We start from the raw sequence: 24,637 nt of genomic DNA, 5'->3' as shown, positions 1-24,637 counted from the left end.
AGAAATAGAGGCTTCAGAGAATGTATGGAAATTATACACGGTAGTTATATACCTGGTAAGGTAACAGAGCCAGCACCTGAACTTAGCTCTGTGGGATTCCATGCCCTGTGTTCGTACTGCTGCATCTTTGGAGGGCTCTGGTACAAGCATAGTTTCTGGCCACTAGTTCAGAGTATATTCTGTTGCAGCCAGAACTTCACCAGTAATAATGCATTTTCTTTTGCCTCTGTAAGTTTTTTGACTTAGTATTAAACTAATTCATGTTTGCCTCAATTCTAGCCTATTTATATTACCTTTTTTTTTTTTTTTTTTTTTAAGTAGGCTCCACACCCAAGGTGGGGCCTGAACTCATGACCCTGATGAGATCAGGGGTTCCATGCTCTGCCAACTGAGCCAGCCAGGCATCCCTTACTTAATACTTCTAAAGATATGTGGCCAAATAGTCTCATTTCTCATTTTTAATGTTAAAAGGGAGTTCGCTTTTCCTGACCAGTACAGAAAACTGCTTAATGCAGAGAGGGTAGGAATGAACTCTAGTAGTTACAGCTGAAACTCCCAGTTTTTTTTCCTCCAAGCCACTTTAATCACTTTCTAAAATTTTAATGGACTAAGTGAAGTGAAGGTATGGGATTGGAAATTCAATATGGAATATCAATGCCATTTGATAGATACCTGCTTAGACCTTAGGATGACTAATCCTCCGCTGCTGCAGTTGTCGATCTGATTTAATCCACCCCCCTTCAGATGCCACATCACAACTTGATCTGCTTGTTTTTTATTTTTTGTTAAATTCTTTACATGCAGAGATCTTTAGAAATTTGGAAGACATTTTTGGCCTAAATTGCATTTCAAGAATGCTTTACCGCGGGCTCCCTGTCTGCCTTTACCAACACGAGAGTCCTTGCTGAACCAACTGTATACTATAGCTAGGCAGAAGCGACAGTGAAAGGGCAGATGTGATCCACTAACTTTGATACTTTACGAAATACTTCGATACTTTAATAAAATTAAAAAAAAAACTAAAGATACAAAGATGTCTGTCAGGACAGTGTATTTGGACCCTAATTTAATTGATACACGTGCATGGAATGGATTTTGGGTAACTTTTTTTTTTAAGATTGTATTTATTAGAGAACAGGAGAGAGTGAGCACGAGCAGGGGGAGCAGTAGGCTTCCCACTGAGCGGGACTCGATCCCAGACCCCTGGGATCATGACAGACTCAATCCCAGGCCCCTAGGATCAGAGAGAAAGGCAGATGCTTAACCTACTGAGCCACCCAGGTGTCCCTGATTTGGGTAGCATTTAATAGACTCTGCTCAGTGTAGTTTTTCAGAGGCTGAGTTTAAGATGTGTGAAAAAGGAAATCTAATTTGTCAAGTATCCAGTTTATGATGAGTTGCTTAATACAAATCTTATAACCAGCACACTTTTTTGTTTTTCTGTTGCTGTTCTGTAGTTTTAGTGTTGTTTTTAATAATGCCATATATGATCACTTTATTCCTATGACATTACTTATTCTTTGGTTTATTTTTAAGTTGGATATAAGAATCAGCTGCTTTGAATTTTATTTAATGTTGTTGCACTGAAACTTGGAAATGATGTGAAGCTTAGGTAGTCTCTCTACTGTAATACACCCAGTTGCTGTTTTCCCTTTCTGTCAAATGATACGAGATTTTTTTTTTTTTTTAAAGCATGTTTAATATCTAAAATACTCTGACTGTTCGGGGTACCTTTTAATTTACTTGGTGTAAAGCAATAGTCCCTAGATTCTTGGTTTGATTTTTCTCTCTTCAGCTGCCCTCCCTTCCCCCTGTCTCTTTTAGTTCTTTTTCAGACATTTCCTAAATGGTTCTCAGGCAATACTAGTAGAAGAAATACAGGATCTGTCCTAAGGAATGGATCCATTTTGATGTATTTCAGATTTTCTTATGTGAATAGAAGAAAAAATTTAGCAGAGCTAAAAAGTTCTTACCTTCTTACATACCTCTCTGGTATCTCCTTGTAAATGTCTGATCATCGTCCCAGTAATTGTCATTTTGCTAGAAACTTGTATGATTTCAGACTGTTGCAGCCAATGGTGTAGTGGAAAATCCCTTGCTCTGTGTCTTTGGACAAGTCATATCACCTTTGTGTGCCTCAGCCTCCCTCTTTCCTAAATATCAAGAAACTGGGCTAAATGGTCTCTTTTCTTTTTGCTCCAAAATTAAGACCCCCCTCTCCCCCCAGCAACATTATTCTGTCAAAGATTTTATTGCCTCTGGGGATTTGACTCCCCAGTTTGTGAAATGAAACGTCATTCTTGACATGTTTAATGGCGTCTGCACAGTCTATGCACAGAGTACCATCACATCCGACGTTTGCTGTATCCGAAAGCAGATTATGGCCCCGTTTCCCCACTTAGTGTGTGTTATAAATCCTCTTCGTTACAGTAAATGTGTGGCAGGTACCAGGGTGTGCAAAGTAGGGTAAAGACAAGGTTTCTTACTTTAAGGACGCAAGACAGGATAAAAGACAAGTTTATCTTGGCTTGCTCCATGTGGACAAGAACAAGGTGTGTGTGATGCAGGGTGGGTCCCGTACGGCAAGGGTACTAACTTGGACTGGATGAGAGTGGACGTGAGGCACTTGGTGATGCCCTTGTTGAGTCCAAAGTGACTCACATTTTGTTGAGTGGGAGGAGCAGGTGTACTAGAACAGGGAAGTAAGAGAGGAAGGTTTGGAAAACTACTGAAGGTTGTGTGTGTTTATCTAGAAAAGGGAGTCAGTGCCCTGAGCATAAAGAACTAAGAAATTTGAAATTAATCTTAAAGCATTAGGGAGCCCCGGAGGGATTCGAAGCAGAGAAGAACACAATCAAATGTGTTCCATGGTGTTGCTTGAATTAAAACAATCTTTATGAGACTTAAAGCATTTAACAGATCGAGTCTCAGTAAAATTTGAGGTCTCACATGTATTTTCCACTGATGTAGTTTTCTGAATTCTGCGTCTTGGAATACCTATTAAAGGTAACTCCCCTAATCTATAATACCCTTTTTAAGCCTTCCTGCTAGGGGTGATTATTGCTTTTAGCTCTAACACCTTTGCTAGAGCTAATCTTTAATTTCTTATGGACTTATTTCCGTATGCTTTGTTCTCTCAGGGTTACTCATTTGCAACCCTTTGTGAAACATGCATGCCCTTAAAAAGCTTAATCTTAGGCTGTGATATGTATATGCCTTGATGTGTGTTTGAGACTTGTTCCTGGCAGGGTTTTGCATTTAGAAGCAGATAAAAGTACAGTCTTCCTTTTGGGTGAATTTTGGTCTGTGGCCTGAATTGTGGTTGGAGATCACATCCTTCTATGTACTTTACTTCTGAGCTCTTTTGGAGGGTCCAGTGTAGCCACCTGTCGTAGAGGCTTAATGCTGCCACAAGACCTTTGCTACACTCTACCAGAGCTAACTTTTACTTAGTGAGATTGTCATTTTTTCAGACAGCCCCATCAAGACTCCATTTTTTGATATGAACAGCAATTAATTCTCAGTTTAAATGCACAAGCGTGACCTTGTCCACTCCTTTCAGCTGACAAGATTGAATGGAGCTTTTCAAAAAAAGTGGGAAGTGGCAAGGATCTAATTTTTAGGTTTAATGTTTATAGTCCTGGGCCAGTAATTGACAAGTGATAGAAAAGTTGTTCGGTGGTGATCTTGCCAGTGGGAGATTTTTCAAATGTCCTTAGTTTAATAAAGAAGGAATTGCTTTGTTCATTTATAGACCTTATCTCTTTAATCTGTTGGTATTAATGTCCAGTATCACTGATCTTTCCTTGATGAATCAGAGAGAAATGAGAGCAGTTGTGTTTTTGGACAGAGGCATTTCGATGGACTTCTAATGCAAGTAATGTACTGGGATTTTAAACTTTACTATGTACGTGTAATAAAGAACTAATTCTTATCCAAAAGATATTTTCCTTCCTTTTAATTCTGTGTATTTTGATTAACTTGTGTTTTGATAGCCCATTCTTAGTATATGTGTTACTTGTCCTTGAATGTTTAATGTATAATTAGTTTTAGTTGCTGATGAAGGAATGAGTTTTTAATTACAAGGAATATATTGTTTCAAACTATTCCATTTTCAAGACCTAATTACTTTGATAAATCTATTTTTATCTCTATTTTGTCCAGTGTGATCTCATTTGTGAAGAACAATTTGAGAAGCCATTGGCTAGAGCGTTTATTTGCTTGGTACTTCTGACTGCTTCCTTTCCTACCCCTCAAGTAATCTCAGTATTGCTTGTCTTTGTTTATTGTATCACTTGTAGGGTTGTGAGAAATTCCAGAATAAACCTGAGTTTTAAATTGCTGTCTTTGGAGTAGATTGGTGTTCAGTGTTGTACTCCCTGTACCATCTTTAAATATTTAAATTGCAGGCTCTCTGGCTGCCTCTTAAATTAGATCCTTCACTTAGTAGTTTTGACATTTCATAACCTTGCTCCTCAGGCATTAAATACTCACCTGTTTAAATGGCAGTGAAAATTTAAAATCCAAACCCATTCTGTTAATCCAGTGAATGTAGATTGGAGAACAGCTTGCAGTTGGTGAAGGAAGAAGCTATTTTGACCCCACTGGGACATATGCTGGACGTTCATTGTATTGAAGTATTTCTAATACATAATTTGCCATAAAACAAAACCATCTCTTGGGTCTTCTCCAAGAGGTTTTAACCTTGAAGAACGATAAAAATAGACTTAACACTCTGAGGTTTAAGATAGCTCAAGAGTGGTTCTCCTTGTGATTCAAGGCACCAGTACAAGCTTCACATCCACAGAAAAATCAGAATGGAGAAGGTTGCTGATAATTTCTAGATACAAAATTCTGTCTGCAAACTGATTTGAATCTCCAAGTACAAGTCCTTATCCCACTGGGGGAGTCGTCTTCCTCCTTTGATCTAAGTACATTCCATTGATAATCCTTTGAAATGGAAGAAGAAGAAGAAATACTTGTCTTGGAAGGGATGATGTTATTGACAGTGATGTCTTTGCTAGAGCAGGGGAGGAGTCTGTTAATTCCGAGAAACAAAGGTGTAGGGGCCAGACGTAACCCCTTGGTCTGGGAAAGGGATGGTTGCCCTTCCTTACATTTTTATTTCTTGGAAGTGGATGAGGGATAGAGGGGAGATACATTGCTCATTTAATTCATTCTAAGAATTAGAAAGTAATAAAAACTAATTTAAAAATTCTAATTATCATGCAGTTTCTGCAGTAAATCTGAACCAGTGACCACTCATTCTTGGGAGAAGTTACTTTTTAGAAATATTAATGGAAAATGAAATAAAATAACTATAATTTCTAGTGTCATCCTCTTCTGTCTTAGCTCAGTTTCACTGTGTGTGTGTGTGTGTGTGTGTGTCTGTGTGTTTATAAGAAACAACCAAGATTCATTTAATTTTTCCAAACTTTCAGAACAAAAGTTACTATAGTGTGGTAAATTGTAGAAAGAAAACTGGACAAGGATACAAGGACATGGGTTCAGAAGATCAGAGTTTGAATCCAGTGGTATGTAACATTAGGCATGTTATTTGCCTTGTCTGTACCTATTTGCCCAGCTATAAAATACTAATGTGCGCGTTACCTCTCACAAACAAAACACCCTGTTTGAAAATGCTTTTGCACATGAAGTCTCGTAAGTCCCTAAGTGTAAATTAAATGGAAATATTACTTGTTACTACCGTGAGTTTATATGCAATGTAGTTACCGCTGTCCTGTCTGTGGTGATGGGAACCAGTTCCTGACGAAGTTACTGAAAAATATTCTTGAGGAGGCTTATTATTGGTTCTTGGAGCCCTTTTAATGTGGTTGCGTTCTAAAAACGTACCCAGGATTTGTTTTCATCAGGTATGGTAGGACGTGCAGACATGGAAATGATTGTTATGAAGAAAGAAGTTTATAGTTACAGGTCTTTAGAAACAGGGGGTGCAACATGACATGTAGGGCCATATGGGGAAGCATCAGGGATGGTCAAGAGGCAGAGAGGAGGGCAGAGCATGGCCAAGAGCTTTTATTGGAGTTCCTGGTGGGAAGTAAAGGGCGAGGCAGAGTAGGTGTGCTGAGTAAGTTTAGCATTGGTTAGTTTGAGTAATTTTGGAGGACTCTAGCCTGGTGGGGGGTAGGGGTTCCTAGTTGTCAGGCATCTGGCTCTTGGGTTAGGACAGGGGGAATAGGCTTGGAGTGTGAGAATTTGATAAAGGAGTTATGGGTATGGGCTCTGGATTGGTAGTTTATAAATCAAAGGCATGCTCACAGGGGAGTCATTTACTATCTCCCAGGAAGTAGCTGTCCCTGGGAGGGGCAGTCTCTCCAGGATCAAGGCCCCAGATGCTAGAGCATCAAGAATACAGAAAATAAAAGATTGTCAGTACAGGCTGAGAATTAAAGAAGCAATGTGAACTCAAGACCAGATGTTGAAGAAAAAAAAAGCAGATAACATAACTGACCCAAGTATGTTTTCAAAGCTTTTATATAAGCACTAAATATAAACCCGTTTTCCTAAATATATTTTAGGATAACTTTTAAAACACTCCACCCACACTCTTCTGAAATGCACAGAGCAGTAAATGTCACTGCATGAGTAAATTATTCTGGAACACAGTAATGGACTCAGGTTACTCTCAACTTTAATGGTCTGTGTCTTTACCTATATTCTCAGATGCATGGAGAAGTAAATAATATTTATAGTCACCTAGGTTTTTAGGTTCTGTGCTAAGAATTTTATGTAGATTAGAAATTATTTTATTAATCCTAATAACTATACAAAGAAGGTCCAGTTATGTGATAAAAGACTTACATAATTTATGCAAGTTCACCGAGCCTTTAATGACTTGCACATAGTTTTGAGCCCAGGCATACTGGTTAGAGAGCTGTCCCCTATAACTACATTATACTACTTCATGCCTTGCTTGAGCCCATGCTTCATCAGCCCTTGGAAGGGAGCCTCCCAGCTTAACTTTGAGAATATGCAGATGCTGACTCTCTTGCCCATGGGAAGTGGCTCTTCCTAAAGGGAACTCTTCAGTCACATGATCCGGAGCAGACCCAACAGCTGACTTGCTGAGAGCTCCCTGCACTGAAAGCAAGAGTTTAAGTGGTGGGATTTTTAGCTTACCCTGATAATTGAGAATTGTGCTTTAGAAAAGAAACTGGGTATTCATTTTTTCATACCGCTGAGTGCATGTGTAATTCATTTGCTTTGTTTTTTCAGTTAATAGCAGTCCCAAGACTAGATTCCACTTGAATTATTTTGGTGATCACTTGGAATTTTCCTTCATTTCTTACTTTTAACATTTAAGTTCCCCAGTCTTCATTCTTCTTAAGTGTTTAGGTGTAGAGAAAAAGCACATGTGAATAGTTATCTATGCTCTCTACCATTATTCTAAATTCCTTGTGTTTGTAGGATGAGACAGTGCTCATTTGACTTCAGATACAGTCTTTGACCAATAGGTGTATTTTCACTAGTTAATGAGCAAATTTGTTGAATAAAGGATAAGAATATTAAATGTTAACACTAGCAGGGCAGGGATGAAAGATAGCAAGACTTTTATAAAGGAGTATAAAACCTCGCTTTTTTTCTTTCCCCCTGAAAAGCCAAAAATAAAAAGGTGATAACACTGTGGACATAATTTAAACCATGGGGAAAATATTTGAAAATACCAAAAGCTTGTTTAAATTGAAAAGATGGTGTTTTTTTTTGTTGTTGCTGTTTTTGTAATGAACAATGGACTAGATTAAAGGTGGATACTAATAGATAAAAGTAGCAAGCAGAAATTATCATGTTATGGTACCTGAATAATCAATCTGAGTAGACCCACTGGCCATTTTTATGAATGATCTGAAAGATGGGGGCTGTATTGTGCAGTTCTTGCAGTTAGATAGTCCAGGAAAGCTTAGAATTAAACCAGAGAGAATGTGGTCAGGAGTAGCACATGAGACTTAGAGCTATCTGAAAATTGGCAGAGATAGATGTAAGCAAAGAGCCGTCAATTATAATTTGGGCAAGCTCTTGATGACTGCATGAACTGTCCCTTAAATCCTCTGGTCTAACAAGCTGGTATGGACCCACAGGATCAGTGGGGTATTAGATGGGTTTTACTCAGCAAATATTCAAGCATCTATCACATGCCAAGATACTGAGGATAACCATGATAAGAGAGAGAGATGTAGTTCCTTAGAGTTTACGTGAAGAATGTTGATTACAAATAAATACAGGCAGACTTATTTTGTCTTCCATCCTTCTAGAATTTTGGACACTATTTCTTAAAGAGAGGAAGCATTTTGAAAGGATACATAAAATGGTAGGTAGAGCCAATAAAGGAACTCAAGACCTTTTGGACAAATCAATGTTACAGAGACTTGTAGACAAGAAGACAAAAAGCAAAGAATAACAAGGGATCTAGCTCTTTCACATACTTAAATTTCTGGGAGTTTAGGGATGATAGAAAGTTATTTTGGCAATGAATCTAAAAGGCATACTTATGGATAATAGGGTGACTTTTTAGAAACTTTGTACTACCACCTGCAGAGATGGGAGAGGCTCAAAAACAGGTCACAAGAATGTGTTGGATGAATTGAGAGTCCTTAAGCTTAATTATTCCATTGAGCCTACATTCCTGGTTTAGGGGGTTGGCCCCACTGAGGACAGCCTATTACTATGAGTAGTACTGTGCTCTGTGATTTGTTTTGAAAACCTGCAAACCTAGGGATAAATACTCTTATCTTTTCTTCTCCCCCCCCCCCCCCCCCGGAGAGAGTGGCATTTCCCATTTGTTGAGCATCTTCTCCAGAAATGAGTAAAACTGTTAACACCGGACCTGCTTTAACTTCACTGTTTTACGTTATCTGTATGGAAAAGCTGCTGACTAACTTTAGACAGTCCTTGAGTTTCTGAAGGGAGGGAACTGAGTGTGCGTGAATGCTTAACTTCATTTTCCTTTCCTAGGTTTCCTACGCTCGCCCAAGTTCAGCTTCTATCAGAGATGCGAATTTGTACGTCAGCGGACTTCCGAAAACAATGACCCAGAAGGAGTTGGAGCAGCTCTTTTCACAGTATGGCCGCATCATTACTTCTCGTATTCTTGTTGACCAGGTCACTGGTAAGTAAGCAGCTGCCCTACACAATCTTTCACACTTTCTGAGTGGCAGATTGTGAAATAGTCTGCCTTTCCATACAGCAGTCTTGCCTCTGGTACACATCAAAGGTATATGTGGACCAGAAAATGCAATTTTCTGCTGGAATTGTTCATAAATATGCATGGATAAAAATAGATTGTGGAGTGGAGTGAGTGAGCTTGAGTCATTTCCACCCTGAAGAGGCAGGTTCGAAGTCTGTTTTATGGCATGTAATAAATTTGTAGGTGATATAATCCTCATTTACAAGCTGCCGCGTGAAGAAAGCCCCTATCCTCCTCATAAAGTACTCCTCCTAAAAACAGTCTTGTTTTTTTGTAAAAAGCATAGTCTAATGCAGCAGTATGTACCTTGTTCTCTAAGGGAGGATGACACTGTGTCCACACTAGCGTTCAGGCTGGTTTCCAGGTCCATGCTGTATCAGATGGGCATGTGTAAGAGTTTGACATTTTGAATGTTAAAAATGTATTTTATGCCTGGTATAACTTTTGACCAAACCGAAATGAGGAGACTGATAGGTTTTTATTAAAACTTTTGTAAGGGAGCTCTTCTGCCAAAGCTTTTAAAGAAAAGCTAGCAGTAAAGATTTGATTATGGATTTTAAAGAATAAATTATAATTTTCTACTATAAAAACAATGTGTATTCTTTTTAAAAACATATTGAAAACAGGGAAACATGGTAAGGAGGGGAAAATTAAGTAGTGCCATATACTCAAGCAGTCACATTAAGATTTTGTGAGTTTTGGGGAAAGCATTATGATAGAGTTTCCTCTTTAATTTTCTTTGTGTTTCTTCCTTTTCTTTCCTCTCACTTACCCTGTTTTCTTTCTCCTTTTTCTCTGTCTCTTCTAATACCACCCGAGGAGATTGTATCATCGTGTATTACAATGTCTGTTTTCTTTCTAAAGGAAGCAGTGGATAATCTCTTAAATCCTTTGTATTTCTGTGGGTCTGTTATTTCTCTTCTTTCATTTCTGATTTTGAGTCCTCTCTCTTTTTTGTGTTGATGTATCTGGCTAGAGGTTTATCAGTTTTGTTGATCCTTTCAAAGAAGCAGCTCCTGGTCTCACTGATCTGTTGTCTTTTTAGATTCTACATCATTTTTTTCTCCTCTAATCTTAAAAAAAAAAAAAAAAAAGGATGCAGTAGATTAACTACAGAATAAAATCAGGCCAAGTTTTTAATTCAAGTGAAGATCTGAGTTTGAACAGACACAGCCCGTGTTCTGCTCCCCTGTGCTGTTAACTGGCTTCATACATAAGAAGCATCCTCCTTAGAGTTCTGGGTAGAGAGATATTATATACATGCTTGGGAGAATGGCCTATAGGTTTTGCTGTATGAAGAAAATTTTGTCTAGGGAAGGAATATAAAAAATATGGTCTTTTCATCATAGCTGCATTTTAGAATCTTCCTTGTACATTCTGTATCACACTGCTGTATCACACAGACTGCTAGTTGGTTAAATAGAAGAAATCCAGGTCTAGCAATCCAGGTAAATTTGCTTAAAGTAACAGAAATGCCCTTTTTTTTGGTTCATATCATTCATGCTTTTTAATTCATAATTCTTAATGAAAACCTGGTGAGTGGAGAGTAGATTTCACTTCTGCTACCGAAGTCCCATCTCTTTAACTCTGAAGGTGGGCACTGTACCAAGCCTTTGGGTTATTCTTTTTTTTTTTTTAAGATTTATTTCAGAGAGAGAGTGAGAGTGTGCACTCATAAGTGGGTGGAGGGCAGAGGGAGAGGATCTCAAGCAGACTCCCCACAGAGCGCCAAGCCAGACTTTGGGCTCCATCTCACAACCCATGAGATCATGACCTGAGCCGAAACTTAGAGTCAGATGCTTAACCCACTGAGCCAGCCAGGTGCCCCCCACTTTGGGGTATTCTGATGCATGCTCAAGTTAGAGGACCTCAGGTTTAGGTGACTCAGTCTGTGTGGAGGCTATTGCATTGCTAATCTAATGCTTTCCTCATGGAATAGTTAAGCTCTAGGGGTTATTAATTCTTCATGTTAGTGGATAGCTAAAAGAATACATTTACTGTCATTTCACCATTTTATCTTTACTCTTTATACTTAACGACTTTCAAGGTGAAATTATTCACTTTACCTGAAATGGAAAAGAAAACCCTGCAATTTTGCTATTCAGCCATCAGGTGGTGATAGTGTACAGCTGATAAAACTTAAATAGGAAAGGAAAAGTGGTATGGGCTGAGATAAATGTATATGGAAGAAATGCCTCTCCACCTTAGAATAAAATTCTAAGCCATTGGACTTACACAGTGTTAATTATAAAGCAAGTAGAACTTCATTCCTTTTTAAAGTTCCTATAAATCATGATGGTCTAGTACATTTTCTCAGCCTGTCTTTCTCAATAACCTTTCATTCTACTCTTCATTGACATACTCTGAACCATCTAGACTTTTCTAGCTACTAGTCCCAAGCTAGTACAGCTAGTGCCAATTTGCTTGCCAAGAAAGCATTTCCCTACACCACCTGTTTATCTCTGGATGGCCAGCTGTGGCCACCTCAGCTGGCCCAGTAAAGCTAATTAAATGGAATGGGTTGGGTTTTTCTCTGCCATTTTTCAAAAGCTGGACCGGTATTTGGCCATCCCTCTGCTTTCCTATTCTTGTCTCTCAGAGTGGGGAGAGCATGAGACAGAGAATGGAATTTCCATAGGACCAATACTGCTAAAGCCAGAAAGCTTTGAGGCTTTATTTCTATTTTCTTTATTTTAAAAATGTAGGTCCTCTTCTATCCCTTTTTCTCCATATAATACTGTTTCTCTCATAAAGTATAACTAGTTAAAATCAGTGGGGGGAGTTTCAGGGAACTGGAAAAGCCTCTTCAGACATTTTTCTTAGCGGGCCAGTATCCTGTGTAATATTACTAAGTAGAACTTTATTATTCAAAAATTTAGCTGAAATATCTTTCAACCACTGTGATGTCTTTTTAGCATAGCTTTTTAGCATTTTTAGCAAGTGCCTGGTTCTGTTCTCCTCGTTACAAGAGAGGAAGCTCCTGTGCCCTTCATTTCTGAGCTGCTTATCCAATACTGTAATTTGAGAAATAGAAATCAGGCATGCTGTTGTTGACATTATTAAAGACAAGAGAGTATATGTGGAGAGAGAAGGCGGCAGGTAGGGAGAACATGGACATATTTGCCTGCTTTCTGTTTGTCTGGGCTTATTGGTAGGTATGTAATAATGGGTATTCAGATTGTATAGATGACTTCATGCATTAAAAAAAATACAAAATTGTGATTCTAGACTGACTTGCTACTAAGGTAAGGTAAAACTTTCCTCCTCCTGTGATTTTGTGGTGGATGTTACATGTGGGTGAAAACATGTTTTGAGAAGGAAAAATTAATTTATCCTTTCTTCTCTCCCTCCCTTCTCTTTCCACTTCCTCTTTCCCAAATCCTTACCCAAATCTACCAATAGGCATATCAAGGGGTGTAGGGTTTATTCGATTTGACAAGCGGATTGAAGCGGAAGAAGCTATCAAAGGCCTAAATGGCCAGAAACCTCCTGGTGCCACAGAGCCAATCACTGTAAAGTTTGCTAATAATCCAAGCCAAAAAACCAATCAGGCCATCCTTTCCCAGCTGTACCAGTCTCCAAACAGAAGGTATCCAGGACCACTAGCTCAGCAGGCACAGCGTTTTAGGTAAGTATGGTCTGGTTCTTATGCCCAGCTACTACACTCAGAACTCTCAGGTTCACTGCGCAGTACTTTTGTTGACAGGATTCTGGTTTGCTCTTACTGTTGGTGGTGGTCTCTTTCTTTTTCTTACGGGCACAGAGTAAACCTCTTTGGGGTGTAGTGTGTTTTGCTAATGTTGAAGGTGGTAACGAAAAAGGACAATAAGCTATAGCGGTCGTTCTCAAATGGGGAGTCATTTTGCCCCTCAGGACATTTGGCAGCATCTGGAGACATTTATGTGGGCACAACTTGGGTGCAGGTGCTCCTGGAATCTACTGGGTAGAGGTCAGGGATGCTGCTGAACATCCTATAGTGTAGTATAACCCCCAACAGCAGCAAATCATCTAACCCCAAACATCAATAGTGCGAGGCTAAGAAACCCTGACCTATGGAATGCTGGGTTCTGTTTCCAGTGCTTCTGATTTCCCCTTTCTAGTTTTTTTTCTTGGTAAGATTTTATTCTCGTATTTTAGCTTTTAGGTCAAGCTCTTTCAGTTATTTTGTTTTCTAATATGTACATCACTAAGGAGATACAACCTATGTGAAAACATTAAGTTTCTACAAATGGATCCCTCTCCCCTTTTAAAATTTTTATTTCCTGTGTTTTAGGGGTTGGCAAACCTCCTCTATAAAGGGCTGGATAGTAAATATTTTAGGCTTTGGGGGTCATGGTCTCTGTAGCATATAGATCCTTTTTTTAAACAGCTCTTTAAAAATATAAAAGCCAATCTTCACTCCTGGGCTATACAGAAACAGATGGCAGTGTGGATTTGGCCTGTGGGTGGTAGTTTTCAGACCCCTGTATAGTCCGTAGAATGACTATGCATCTTCAGCCCAAAGAAGACATTCTATCTTGTAGACAAGCATAAATATTTCAGTTTTTCAAGTTTTAATTTAAACCTGGGGTAACAATCAAATCAAGAGTCATTTTAATCTGCATGTGAGAACAGTGACTTTAAAACATTAAACAGCACAAAGAACTTCTGGTTTCATAAGCAAAGCCACCCAGTTTTTTTTTCAAGAACATTTTTTAATATCCTTTTGGCCATATGATATACTGCAGCCATAATTCCATCTAACCCCATACTAATATATATATTTTTTAAATCCCAAGTGCATTATCAGTTTTCTTTCATTCCTTGCAGGGGCAGAATAGTTAATAACCAAAAATAGGATCACAAATGTAACTTAATGAGGAGTTATGTTTTTGAGCTTAAATCACATGCATTTTTTCATGGGGGTATTAATAGAGTGTTAAAGAGTGGAGATAAAATCGGTCAGATACCTGCTTTTAAAAAAATACTCAGCTGTGTCACCTGAGGTGTGAGAAAGAAATTTGCCATAAACACTGTGTTCAGTTCCTACTTAGGCTAGCTTTTGCCCTGGCAGAAAAGGTGGTACTGTCAAAAGGATCCATTTGAAACTGGATGACTGGGTTACCCAGTTGGTTGAGCCTGTGTTCACTCTCTGCTTTAAACTTTGCGATGTTGAAAAAAAACAAAACAAAAACAACACACTGTCAGGAAACACTGCTCCCTTTGACTATGGTGGGTGGTCGAGGCCATGGCTGTAGGGGGAGAGATGCATTGGAGCAACTTGATACTTGCCCTTGTGGAGAAAAATCTTAAAAAAAAAACGTTTGTTTTTGTTTGTTTTTTTAGCTCTGCCTATAGGTTTCCTGCGTGGCATCTTAAAGTGAATAATATTTTCAGCAAATTTTGCAGACTTGAACGAATTTTAGAGGTGTTTCCTGGACAGCCTCTTCAGTTAACTTCAGAACTCCTTGGGGTCTAGAAAAGAGTTTTGAGCTTACATAGAGGGAGGTTCTTTGAGACTTACTGGCTGATTTCATCCCCGTGAAAATATAAAATGTTTGATGTTAATAGAGAGCTGTGTTCGTTTTGAATTGTTGGTTATTTCTGGTGTTTTCCATTGTAAGCTCTGGTTTCATTTTATGGTGGTTATTAAGTAAAATTGTGTTCTGAGAGTCAAGACTGTAATGATGAGGAAGATCAGACCAAAAGTCTGAGGTGGCAGGATCTGCAGGAGAATGCCTGATCATTGAAATGGTGAGGCACGCAGGGGACTCCAGACAGGCTGGTAACCGCGGTGTCTGCACACAGCCCCACCCAGCCCACTCCCTGCATGCTCCGTGCTGCTTACTTGTGGGTTGGGAAAGCTTTCCAGGATGTTCTGATGGTCAAATTTAATATCTTTCTAAATATCTTTCTGCTCATCCTTTGCTTTTATCTTTCTGTCCCATATGTTATTAACTTGAAATTCTTCCTTTCCTTGACTCCTAGAAAAAGAAATTCTGAAAACAAGGGAATAATAAGAATTGTCTGTTGTAAGGGAGACTCGGTTTCAGAAAACGGAGAAGATTTTTATTGTCCTTTCAAATTCCTGACTCTCATCTCTGCCGCCCTCTGTTCCTTCCTTTCATACTCTCTGTATAGATAATAAGTAATGCACTAGTCTTTGAGCTCAGTGAAAGTGCTTGGTCTAGACTCAGTTTTAGAAGAAATTGGGAGCCTTTATTCCTAGAGTTCAGGTTTAACCTGATAAATGTTTGGTTGCTTTTAATACTTTAAAAACTTGGTTGTCATGGCCTTCATTCCCTCCTCTTCTGTTGAATTAAGGTTGAATCTTCTTTCTCTTCATAAAGACCGTTGAATTAAGGACTTGCTTGTTTTTTTTTGGTATTTTGCTCTTCTCTCATTCAAGTCTAGATCATTACAGAAATATTACAGAAATATTTTGTCCCTAACATCTGTGTCCTAATGCTCTAGCCTTCAGTTTGTCACCTTCCAGCAGACACTTAGAACATTTCTCATTGTGTTTTTTATGTTGTCATAGTACCTTGGGAGTTGAAAGAGATTGGAGAATACAAGTTATAAGTATTATAATAATAGTAAAGGATATTTTTAATATTCATGAAATGCACAATATCTTTTAAGGTCAAAAAAAATGTAAAACCCATGCAGTAACGTTTAAGTTCAAAAGTGGGCTTGTGAAGTTTATGATGCAGTCAACCCATACGAATAGAGAATTATCTTTTAACATGAGCACAGCTGATCTTACATGCTTACTTAATTGACTACAGTTTTCAAAATAAAACCATCCTTATTTATTTGGATGGATAGTATAATTGAAGCCTTAAGTTTATTTCTGGGACACGGTGTCAGAATTAAGCTTTCAGCCAAATTTTTCATCTCTCTTCTTGTGGAGCAGCTTTAATTTTATTGATTGTGATCTAGTCTGATGGCCTATGTGCCTACTTCTGTAAGCCTTTATACATTTTTAAAGGAGCCTTTTAAGTCCGTGCTTGTGTTGCATTGAAGGCATGTGCTGGTTGCTAGTATCATAATTTCCTTTTGGAATAAACTGGTATCAGTCTTCCTGAATAATTCTTTTCTCTTAGAGGTTAGATGACACCATCTAATGGGAAAAGGGGTAAGTTGATGATCTTGTGGTTTGACTTCAAAGCACATTTTGGCCAGTGCTTTGGAGAGGTTTTGAGAACCATTATTTGTAGAGTTTGAGTTGCACTTTGTTACCCATTAGTAAATCTCTCTTTATATTTTTATTTTTGACTTGAATTGACTTCACATTTCCCCTTCTACTTGTGTGTGGGCCTCCCCATAACCCGTCAGCTAAATTTCTTGGGAACTAAGTAGGTGTTTTCTTTTTGTAGACCTCTAACTTTGAAATGGGAATACTCTACCTAATACATGGTTCTATTCAAAATATTGCCTAGTCTGAGTTGTATTCCTGTTGAGAGGAAAATGTTTATATACAGTATCCCCAGTATATATTTTTTCATAAATTATATGAACATGGGCTTGTACTAGTACATTTGTGAACTCATAAACCCTAATCAAACATAGAAAATACATATAAAGATGAAAGAAACAATATTTTAATGTCTTATTATCATGCTAACTGACTTTTCATTTATCCAGTATCTTAATAAATCCTATATCTTTAAAGCGAGATTCATAAAATTATCTTTGGTAATTTTGAACTTCATGTTGGATTATCTTGTGTCTAACCTCATAGCGGACTTTGTACTAGGAAGAGGAGAAATAATCAGAAATAGTCCGCTCTCTCACTGTTTTTGTTTACTTGGGCTGCTTTTACTCGTGTCGTCCTGACTCTGATGATGATGATTTTTATAGAAATCTTTGTGAAGCTACCTCTTCTTGGAGGATTATTTTAATTAAAGCTAGGTTTCCCTATCTAATCCTCCATATCCACTTCATGTGTTATTTGTAAAGTGGATTATATCCAAGCTACAGAATAGGGGAAGAGTGTCACTGTCCCTTGATGGACTGCTCAGTCTTAACCTCAGAAAGTAAGCAATGCATGGGGACTGAGTGAGGGTACTGGGTGCAGTGCATCCATTAAATTTGAGTAAAGAATATTTTTAAAGTTAAAAATATCTTTTAATGGGCTCTTTTCTTGCCACACTGTAGTACGTCATCATTCACACCCCCCCTGGATCATTCTGGACACTACTAACTTGATCTCCATTAAAGATTGGCTTCTATTTTTAAATGACCACATATAAAAGATGACTGTCCTTGAGCTCTGGACACACCCAGCAAAGATATATAATTCTGGAGAATAATAGTGGTCCTATGTCTGAGCGAACTGTAAACTAAGCAGTTACAAGAGAAGATGCTTACTTAGTTTACAGTTTTCCAGCTGCTACAAGATTTGGGGTGCATAGTGTCCATGTGGAGCACCCACTGCTCTCTTACAGCTCCCATGAGAAGCATGAGTGTGTGGTGCCAAGAGAGCAGGGAAAACTGCCAGGTCCACCTGCATGCAGGCTGGAGTTTTTAGCCTTGCCTACGTCCTATTTCTTATGTCCCATGCTCCTCCTGGCTCTCCTTGTTAATGGGGGATGTGGGAGAGAGGAAGGAGGGTGGAAGGAGATGCTGGTGTATGTGGGGGGGATGGTGTTTAGACAGATAACTTGGCTTAAGTTCCAGAAGACTGAATTTTTTCTGAAAATGGGTACAGAAGAAAGAAATCCATGGGCAGGATCACAGTGTATCATAGGATTTCATAGGTGGGGCACATAGGAGGCCCACTGAGAGAGTCCTCAGAGATCCTAGTATAAATGTCCTAGGCCTCCTGCCTAGAGGGTCCTTGGATGAAGAATGGTGAATGAGATGTCTCTCTCCCTAACACATGTAATTCACTTCTGGGGCAGTTTTAGTTTCCTGTCTTGAAAATACTGAAAACTTGATTAGGAGATCCAATCTCTGGACTTTCAGTTGGTAGAGTAAGATGATGGTGGAAAAGTGGGACACCCCCTACCTGGGCAGAGATGGTGTAATTCTGTTTTGAGTGAATCAATAAGGTGTCTCTGTGTCTGGGCCCTTCAGCACTTAGGGAAGAGACTTCAGTTGCCATTCTTTTCTACAGGTATCATATGCCAAATGCATTCTTTATTGATCATTCCAGTCATTGTATGAAATTATCTGTATCAGATTACGTTATGGTTGGTGATATACTAAGTTGTATACATCTTTATTTCTGGTGTTTCTGGCCTTTCTTTTGGCGTATAGAGGCATGACATCTTTGACTTAACGCCTCTGCAGAAAACCAAGCCCTCCCACCTGTGTACTTTTTCCACATACATGCTTTCTCCTTGCATGTACAAACAGGCTCCCCAACCAGCCCTCCTGATAGTTTTCATTCTGGATTAAGTAGTTAAGGATAGTATTTGTAACCATATTGCTTTATTTGTCAACAGATAGTTATTATAAACTTGCAGTGATCCAGGCCTGTGCTTTATGCTTAGTGGCACAATGGGGAATAAACATGCCCCTGCTTCTGAGAGGGTGTTGGGACAGGACAGACACACACAGATGAGGATCCTTTGTCACTGTGGTTTGTTCTGTTTCCTTGCACTTTGCATTTTATCAGCTCGGTTATTTCTTTCCATTTTTGCAAAACACACAGAATGCCCAGAGGTGATTATTGTGGATAGGCATGTGTGAAGATTCTTTTTCCAATTCTAAAAGACCAGAAAGAGATGTTTTTTGGCTTTTATAAAACTAGAAGCGATTGAAGCAATTGTTCTCTCATGTGTGCCCTAACCTCATTTGAGGGCACAGGTTAGACAGTAACATTGAGGTGCTTTTCAGATGTACCTTTCATAGGTGTTAAAGAAAAAAACTGTTGCCCCTGCCTCAGGGTCTCACTTGGAGAGTGCTGAACATTGTGGCAGTTGAGGTTGGTTCCGTCTACCATAAGCTATGCCCACCTCCTCTAAACACATGCAATTAATTGGTACACATTATGGAAATTTGGAACATCAGCATGGTCTCTTTGAAACTGACCAAGCAAGAAGAATCAAGTATTATAAAATCAACTTAATTTTTGAAATAGGAAAAGGATGGAGAGTTTTAAAGAGTACCTACACACCTGCAACTACTTTGTTTTAAAAATTTTAAGAGAAGCTCAAGTTGGTTTGTTTCTACCTGGCTTCTTAGAACTTGAGTAGAGCTACACTTCCTGTAGCGTAGTCAAAATAAGCATCAGTCGCTGGGTCTCACCTTTTTGCCCTGTTGCTCACTGAAGCAATGAGTCTGTTGTCTTTCTCTGCACCTTAATTGAGCACACGGAGAAATGGCAGATTGAGCTAATACGGTCTGTAAGGTTCTTTCTACCTGTAATACACCATTTTGTAAGAAAAGAAAGTCTTTTGGAGTTGAGAGGTTGAAGGGAAATTTATGGAATGTTGGTGTCACTGTTTACTAGCCCTGTGGTCTTTGGCAAGTCAATCTGTGTGCCTTGGTATACACAGGAGTCAGTGGAGTTATAAAATTTAATGTTAAAAAACAAAATTCAGCTGAGTAAATTTGAGCATCAAATTGGCTTTATTCTACAATTCATGAATCAGGCAGCATTTCACCTAGCAAATAGCTCCAAGGATCTGTACAAAATGGAAGGCTTTTACAGGCAGAAGGGAGCAGGAAAAGGGACATTTCTAACAAAGAGTGGATTGTTTCAGGCAAGGTCGTGAGGGTCACCTTCCTTTGGGGGAAAGGTGTGGGGGTCACTAGAGCTGACCAGGTAATTCCAGCTTGATTGTTAAAGTTTGTATTCTTGAACTTACTATTAGCTTAGATGTGAAGTCTTGGTTTGCTGACATGGGGCTCAGCACAGGTAACTCCATTTGAGGCCTGTTTTCTTTCTTTCTTCTTTTTTGTAACAGTAGTATAAAGTACATGTAGGTGCATGTGGAGCACTTAAAATTTACCTGGTAGTAGAAGAGAATCCAAAGGTGAACTGTTGCAGAGCCTCCACATTTCCTCTCTGAAAGGTGTCCTCAAATGACCACTTACATTTTGCCTGTATGGTTCTGATCACTGTAGGGATAAACTGTATCCATTGGAAGAACTAGTGTCTTAGGGAAGTGGGTACCCATTCTTTCAGGAATGTGAGAAGACCCAAAGTTTTGAGAGTTCACATAAAATTAACATACAGATACTCCCCTTGGAAGATGGCAGTAACAAACCCAGCTTTCTTGAACATCGGGGGGAAAATTAAAAACTGAAGTTTGCTAAATATGTGTTTTGCAGGTTGGACAATCTGCTCAATATGGCTTATGGAGTAAAGAGGTAATGATAGAGGTTCATGATCCTCACAGTCCCTTCCCATAATTGATTAGTTTCTTTGGTTTTGGGAGTGACACCCTTCATGAGTTTGTGTTGTTTTCTTTTGCATGTACAGTCTAATGAAAAGTTGTGTTTTTGAAGCATGGTTGATTCGAGTATTTTTATACCACTGGATGCCACCTGGTCTTTAAAAACCCCATTACTTGTTTTATATTGCATTGCGACGCTATAGCATGTGTACGTATGTGTTGGCACCCCTTCCCCCCAGTCCTGCTTAATCCATGAAACCACTTCTAAATATATTCGAAATATATTTCTTTGCTATTGTGGATCATATGACTCAATACAGCATATAATGACCATTTCATAATTTATTAATACCTTGTCAGTATAGCATGTCACTGCAAGCCACACGCAGACCTTGGTTGAAACATCAGGTAGTTGTGTGTATCTGTTGGAGGGGAGGGGGTCACTGAAACTCTTGGGACGGGAGGGGAAAAGAAATACGTCCATTGCTGTAACCAACCTCTGTTTCTATTTGTGTGTGTGTGTGTGTTGTGTGTGTGTGTGTGTGTGTGTATGTGTTTCCTATTTTGTTCAGTAGGTTTTCTCCAATGACCATTGATGGAATGACCAGTTTGGCTGGAATTAATATCCCTGGGCACCCAGGAACAGGGTGGTGTATTTTTGTGTACAACCTGGCTCCTGACGCAGATGAGAGTATCCTGTGGCAAATGTTTGGGCCTTTTGGAGCTGTCACCAACGTGAAGGTCATCCGTGACTTTAACACCAATAAATGCAAAGGTTTTGGATTTGTGACTATGACAAACTATGATGAGGCTGCCATGGCGATAGCTAGCCTCAATGGATACCGTCTGGGAGACAGAGTCCTGCAGGTCTCCTTTAAGACAAACAAAACGCACAAAGCCTAATGAGCTCTTGTCCTCAGTCCATTTATATATGAAAACTATACAACAAAGGCAAGTTAAGAGAAACTTTATACATTAGTAAATGTCTTTGTAAGTCAGTGTTGAGATGGGGATAAAACGACTACTTAGCATCCTAAGAAATATGTGAGATTTTTTATTGCTAGTATTTGAATTAAAACTTCTTAAATATCTTTTATGTTTGAATATGGACAAGAGGTACAGGGTTTTTACCTGTCACATTGCATTCTATTGCCTTCTTTGAAGAAGGTGGACCTTTTAAAGTGTTTCAGCTAAGGGAAGACATTTCTTTTCTTTTTACATAACTGCCTTGAACCTGTGAGTAAATATTGAGGCTTTGTGTTGTAATTCTTCAGTTGGTTGTGTCTTTTTTTCCCCCTTTTATTTCTTTTTCTGATTAGCTTTGTGTTTGGTTTACATTTAAAGCATTGCTGTTATGTCTAAGAAAAGTATTTTGAAGTTTACATTTTTATTTATGAAGTTAAAAACAGTATTTATTTTGTAATTATGATTTGGGTTGGGGAAGGGGGGGGCTACATTATAAACGCTTATTGTAAGAATACTGGAGAACTTTTCGTAAAGCAGTACCTTGCCAAAGAGATAAGAGCCTCTTTGATGTGGGTTTAAAAAAAGCATCTATTTTTATAAAAAAGAAAATTTGGAGAAACTTTTTACTGGTCCTGGAACAAATATTTTGACTTGAATACTTTGAGAAATCTCTTCATATGACACCTAGTGAGCTTTTAAAATTTACCAGGAAATTTGCAGCGGTTGGAAAATTTAGAAAGATTTATGATGTAGAAAATACTACTTTTGAGATCTTTGTATGAAAGGAGTAGAATCAATGGGGGAAACACTGCTGGTTTCGTTTTTGTAATCACCAGTGGAGTGTCTGATCATCCTGGTTATTATGTGATAGGTGGCTCACATTGATTTGTGATTTTGAAACAAATAAAAAAAATTTACAAAAGAATATATAAGAGCAGGCAAGAAATTTAAATTACCAAGAGATGGGGGAAAAAAAAATCTGTTCTTCCTAAAGAAATCCCTTCAGATAGAGCTCATGGTGTTTAGTGATGTACTTGCAGTATTGTTTGAAGAATTGTTTTGTCTTAAGGAAAAAAAGATGTTGCACATGATTTGTACTGCAGCAAATCGGCAAAAGTGATCTGAGTTGGATATATTTGAAGGTATTTTGAAAGTTACGTTCAAGGCTAACACCTGAGCTTTGTGTAATGTAAATAAGACCTTGTGTTTATGAACCTTTCAGCTAATTTGATTTTTTTTTTTTTCCCTTACATGCCAAGTGATGTTCAGGTTTTGAATGTTTTTGTATCAGTTTTTTCCTTTGTAAATGGCATTAACATTGTTACTTGAGGTCTTGCTTAATCACTTTTGTTGTCCTGAGGACTTGAATTTACAGTGCATCAGATTTGTTGCTAATTTTGTCTGTAGATAGTCTAGCTTCAGCTGTTTATGGTGATGCTACATTTTCGTTTATAAATATGTTTGTGGTAAAAAAAAAATGAGTATAACCATAGGTTTTGAACAAATTTCCTTACATTTTTCATACAAAAATCATAAATATCTGTATGCTACTGAAATTTAACTTTGTATGATGCTTAAACCACTATTTGGGGAAATAATAAAATAAGTCTTTACCATGTATGAAAGAAATTTTAAAAAATACAAAATATTTTCTGATTAGCATCTAGCTTATAATAAATTTTCAAAAAAGCTGAAGGCAAAAATGCCTTCATCAGGATGCACTGAGAACTATATAGTTACGTCCTGCTTTTTGTATAAACTGAGATGCTCACATGCTTCCCCTTAGAACAGGCAATGTGCTATGCATAACATAGTTGTACATTATCTTTGCGGTTGCGTTGAGTTTTTTTTATTATTTAAAATTGTAGTTATAAAATTTTTCAGTATAGTACAGTACATATACTGTGAGGCGCGTGCTAAAGTGAATAAGCGAGTTTTCATGCTGACCCACTCAATGCTATTCAGAAATCAATTGGCTTAGCACTTTCTCATATCCTTAGGTGCATTTAGATTGTCAGAGTTAACCTTCTGCATTTAAAAAAAAAACTAAAAAAACAAAATACATGTATATACTTAAAAAAAAAATAAGGTTTCCCTCATGGGAAAACAGCAGCTACATGCTTCTTTCCTAAACTACTGTAGCAAACCAAGGCATTGATGAGAGGGCATGCAAATTGTGCTTCACTTTACAGTGTTTATCAGAGCACTTAATAAAATGTAAGGCTGGTATTTATTTGAAGTTGTACAGTATGACTTAATTCACATCTGTTGGAATAGAAAATATATTCTGTTGAGTATTTAAGAGGCTGTACATGTTTTCTTTTGTGTTTGGATTCTTTGTACTTTTTCATGTTCAGTACATCAATAAACAAAGTTGAAGGGAAAGAACAGTGTGGTGAGTAGGTCTTTATACACATTTTGGGGGCTCCTGTGCTCAGGCTAATAAACTTACCCTCTTGAGTTAAGAGGTTCTCTCAGAGCTTTAGTTGAAAGCTGTGTTATCTAAAGTAAGAATTCCAGAAGCATGTTAATTTGAAGTAGAATGTGCAAAAAATTTTTTTTGAATGACATTTCTAATAGTTAGCTTTCAAATATTACTTAATGAGTAATTTTTATAGGAATATGTGCTTTCATCTGCTAGTTGTAAAGTTTGGGTAATTGGATGCTGACGTCATTCTATTGCTCTGATTTAATAATCAACTTTTTTTTTTTTTTTAAACGGGAATTGTCTTCACACATTTACTTGAGCGAAAGAAAAACCAAAGAGAAGGAAGATAACTTATTCTGCTTCTGCCAGCAAGGTTTAACTCACTCATGGGATTAACTGCTGGTGTGTGAGATTTATTTTTGTTGCCCAAGTGCCAGATTGTCAAGAGACTCTTCTCTGAAATCAGAAACTCCGTTTTCATTCGGTTAAGGCTGATGTGGGTAGCACGTGTCCATGTCAGGAACTGTGCCAATCCTGTGTTGCATATACATGTTCAGTTCTCATTACACATCCTTACCAGATCTGTGGAGGAAGGAAAATACTTCTTGCTGATCCTTTATGTGAAGATTCTACTTGTATAGAACTTAAGAAAATTTGATATAGTGAAGTACTTTTTTTTCTTTTTTTTTTCTTACAGGGTATACTAAATGG

General features: G+C 38.2%; 1 protein-coding gene across 3 annotated transcripts in view; it reads left to right on the top strand.

The window, feature by feature from the left end:
- The window catches only part of ELAVL2 (ELAV like RNA binding protein 2), a 140,550-nt gene extending 116,674 nt beyond the window's left edge, over nucleotides 1-23,876 (top strand). For 2 of the 3 annotated variants that reach the window (XM_064579175.1, XM_064579174.1), the window contains 3 exons: nucleotides 8,971-9,124; nucleotides 12,605-12,830; nucleotides 21,108-23,876. In XM_064579175.1, coding sequence (XP_064435245.1) covers nucleotides 8,971-9,124; nucleotides 12,605-12,830; nucleotides 21,108-21,435 — 708 coding nt within the window. In that variant the 3' untranslated portion in view covers nucleotides 21,436-23,876. Of the gene's footprint in view, nucleotides 1-8,970; nucleotides 9,125-12,604; nucleotides 12,831-20,467; nucleotides 20,507-21,107 lie in introns of all 3 variants that reach the window. The other variant, XM_064579173.1, reaches the window with a different exon arrangement.
- Nucleotides 23,877-24,637: the final 761 nt, after the last annotated feature.

This window comes from Mirounga angustirostris, unplaced genomic scaffold (assembly GCF_029215605.1).
Source record: "Mirounga angustirostris isolate CCGP_5_RB_7025 unplaced genomic scaffold, mMirAng1.0.hap1 SCAF_15, whole genome shotgun sequence".
NCBI lineage: Eukaryota > Metazoa > Chordata > Mammalia > Carnivora > Phocidae > Mirounga > Mirounga angustirostris.
The sequence above is the reverse complement of the archived record's forward strand: the minus strand, read 5'-3'. Positions and strand labels throughout refer to the sequence as shown.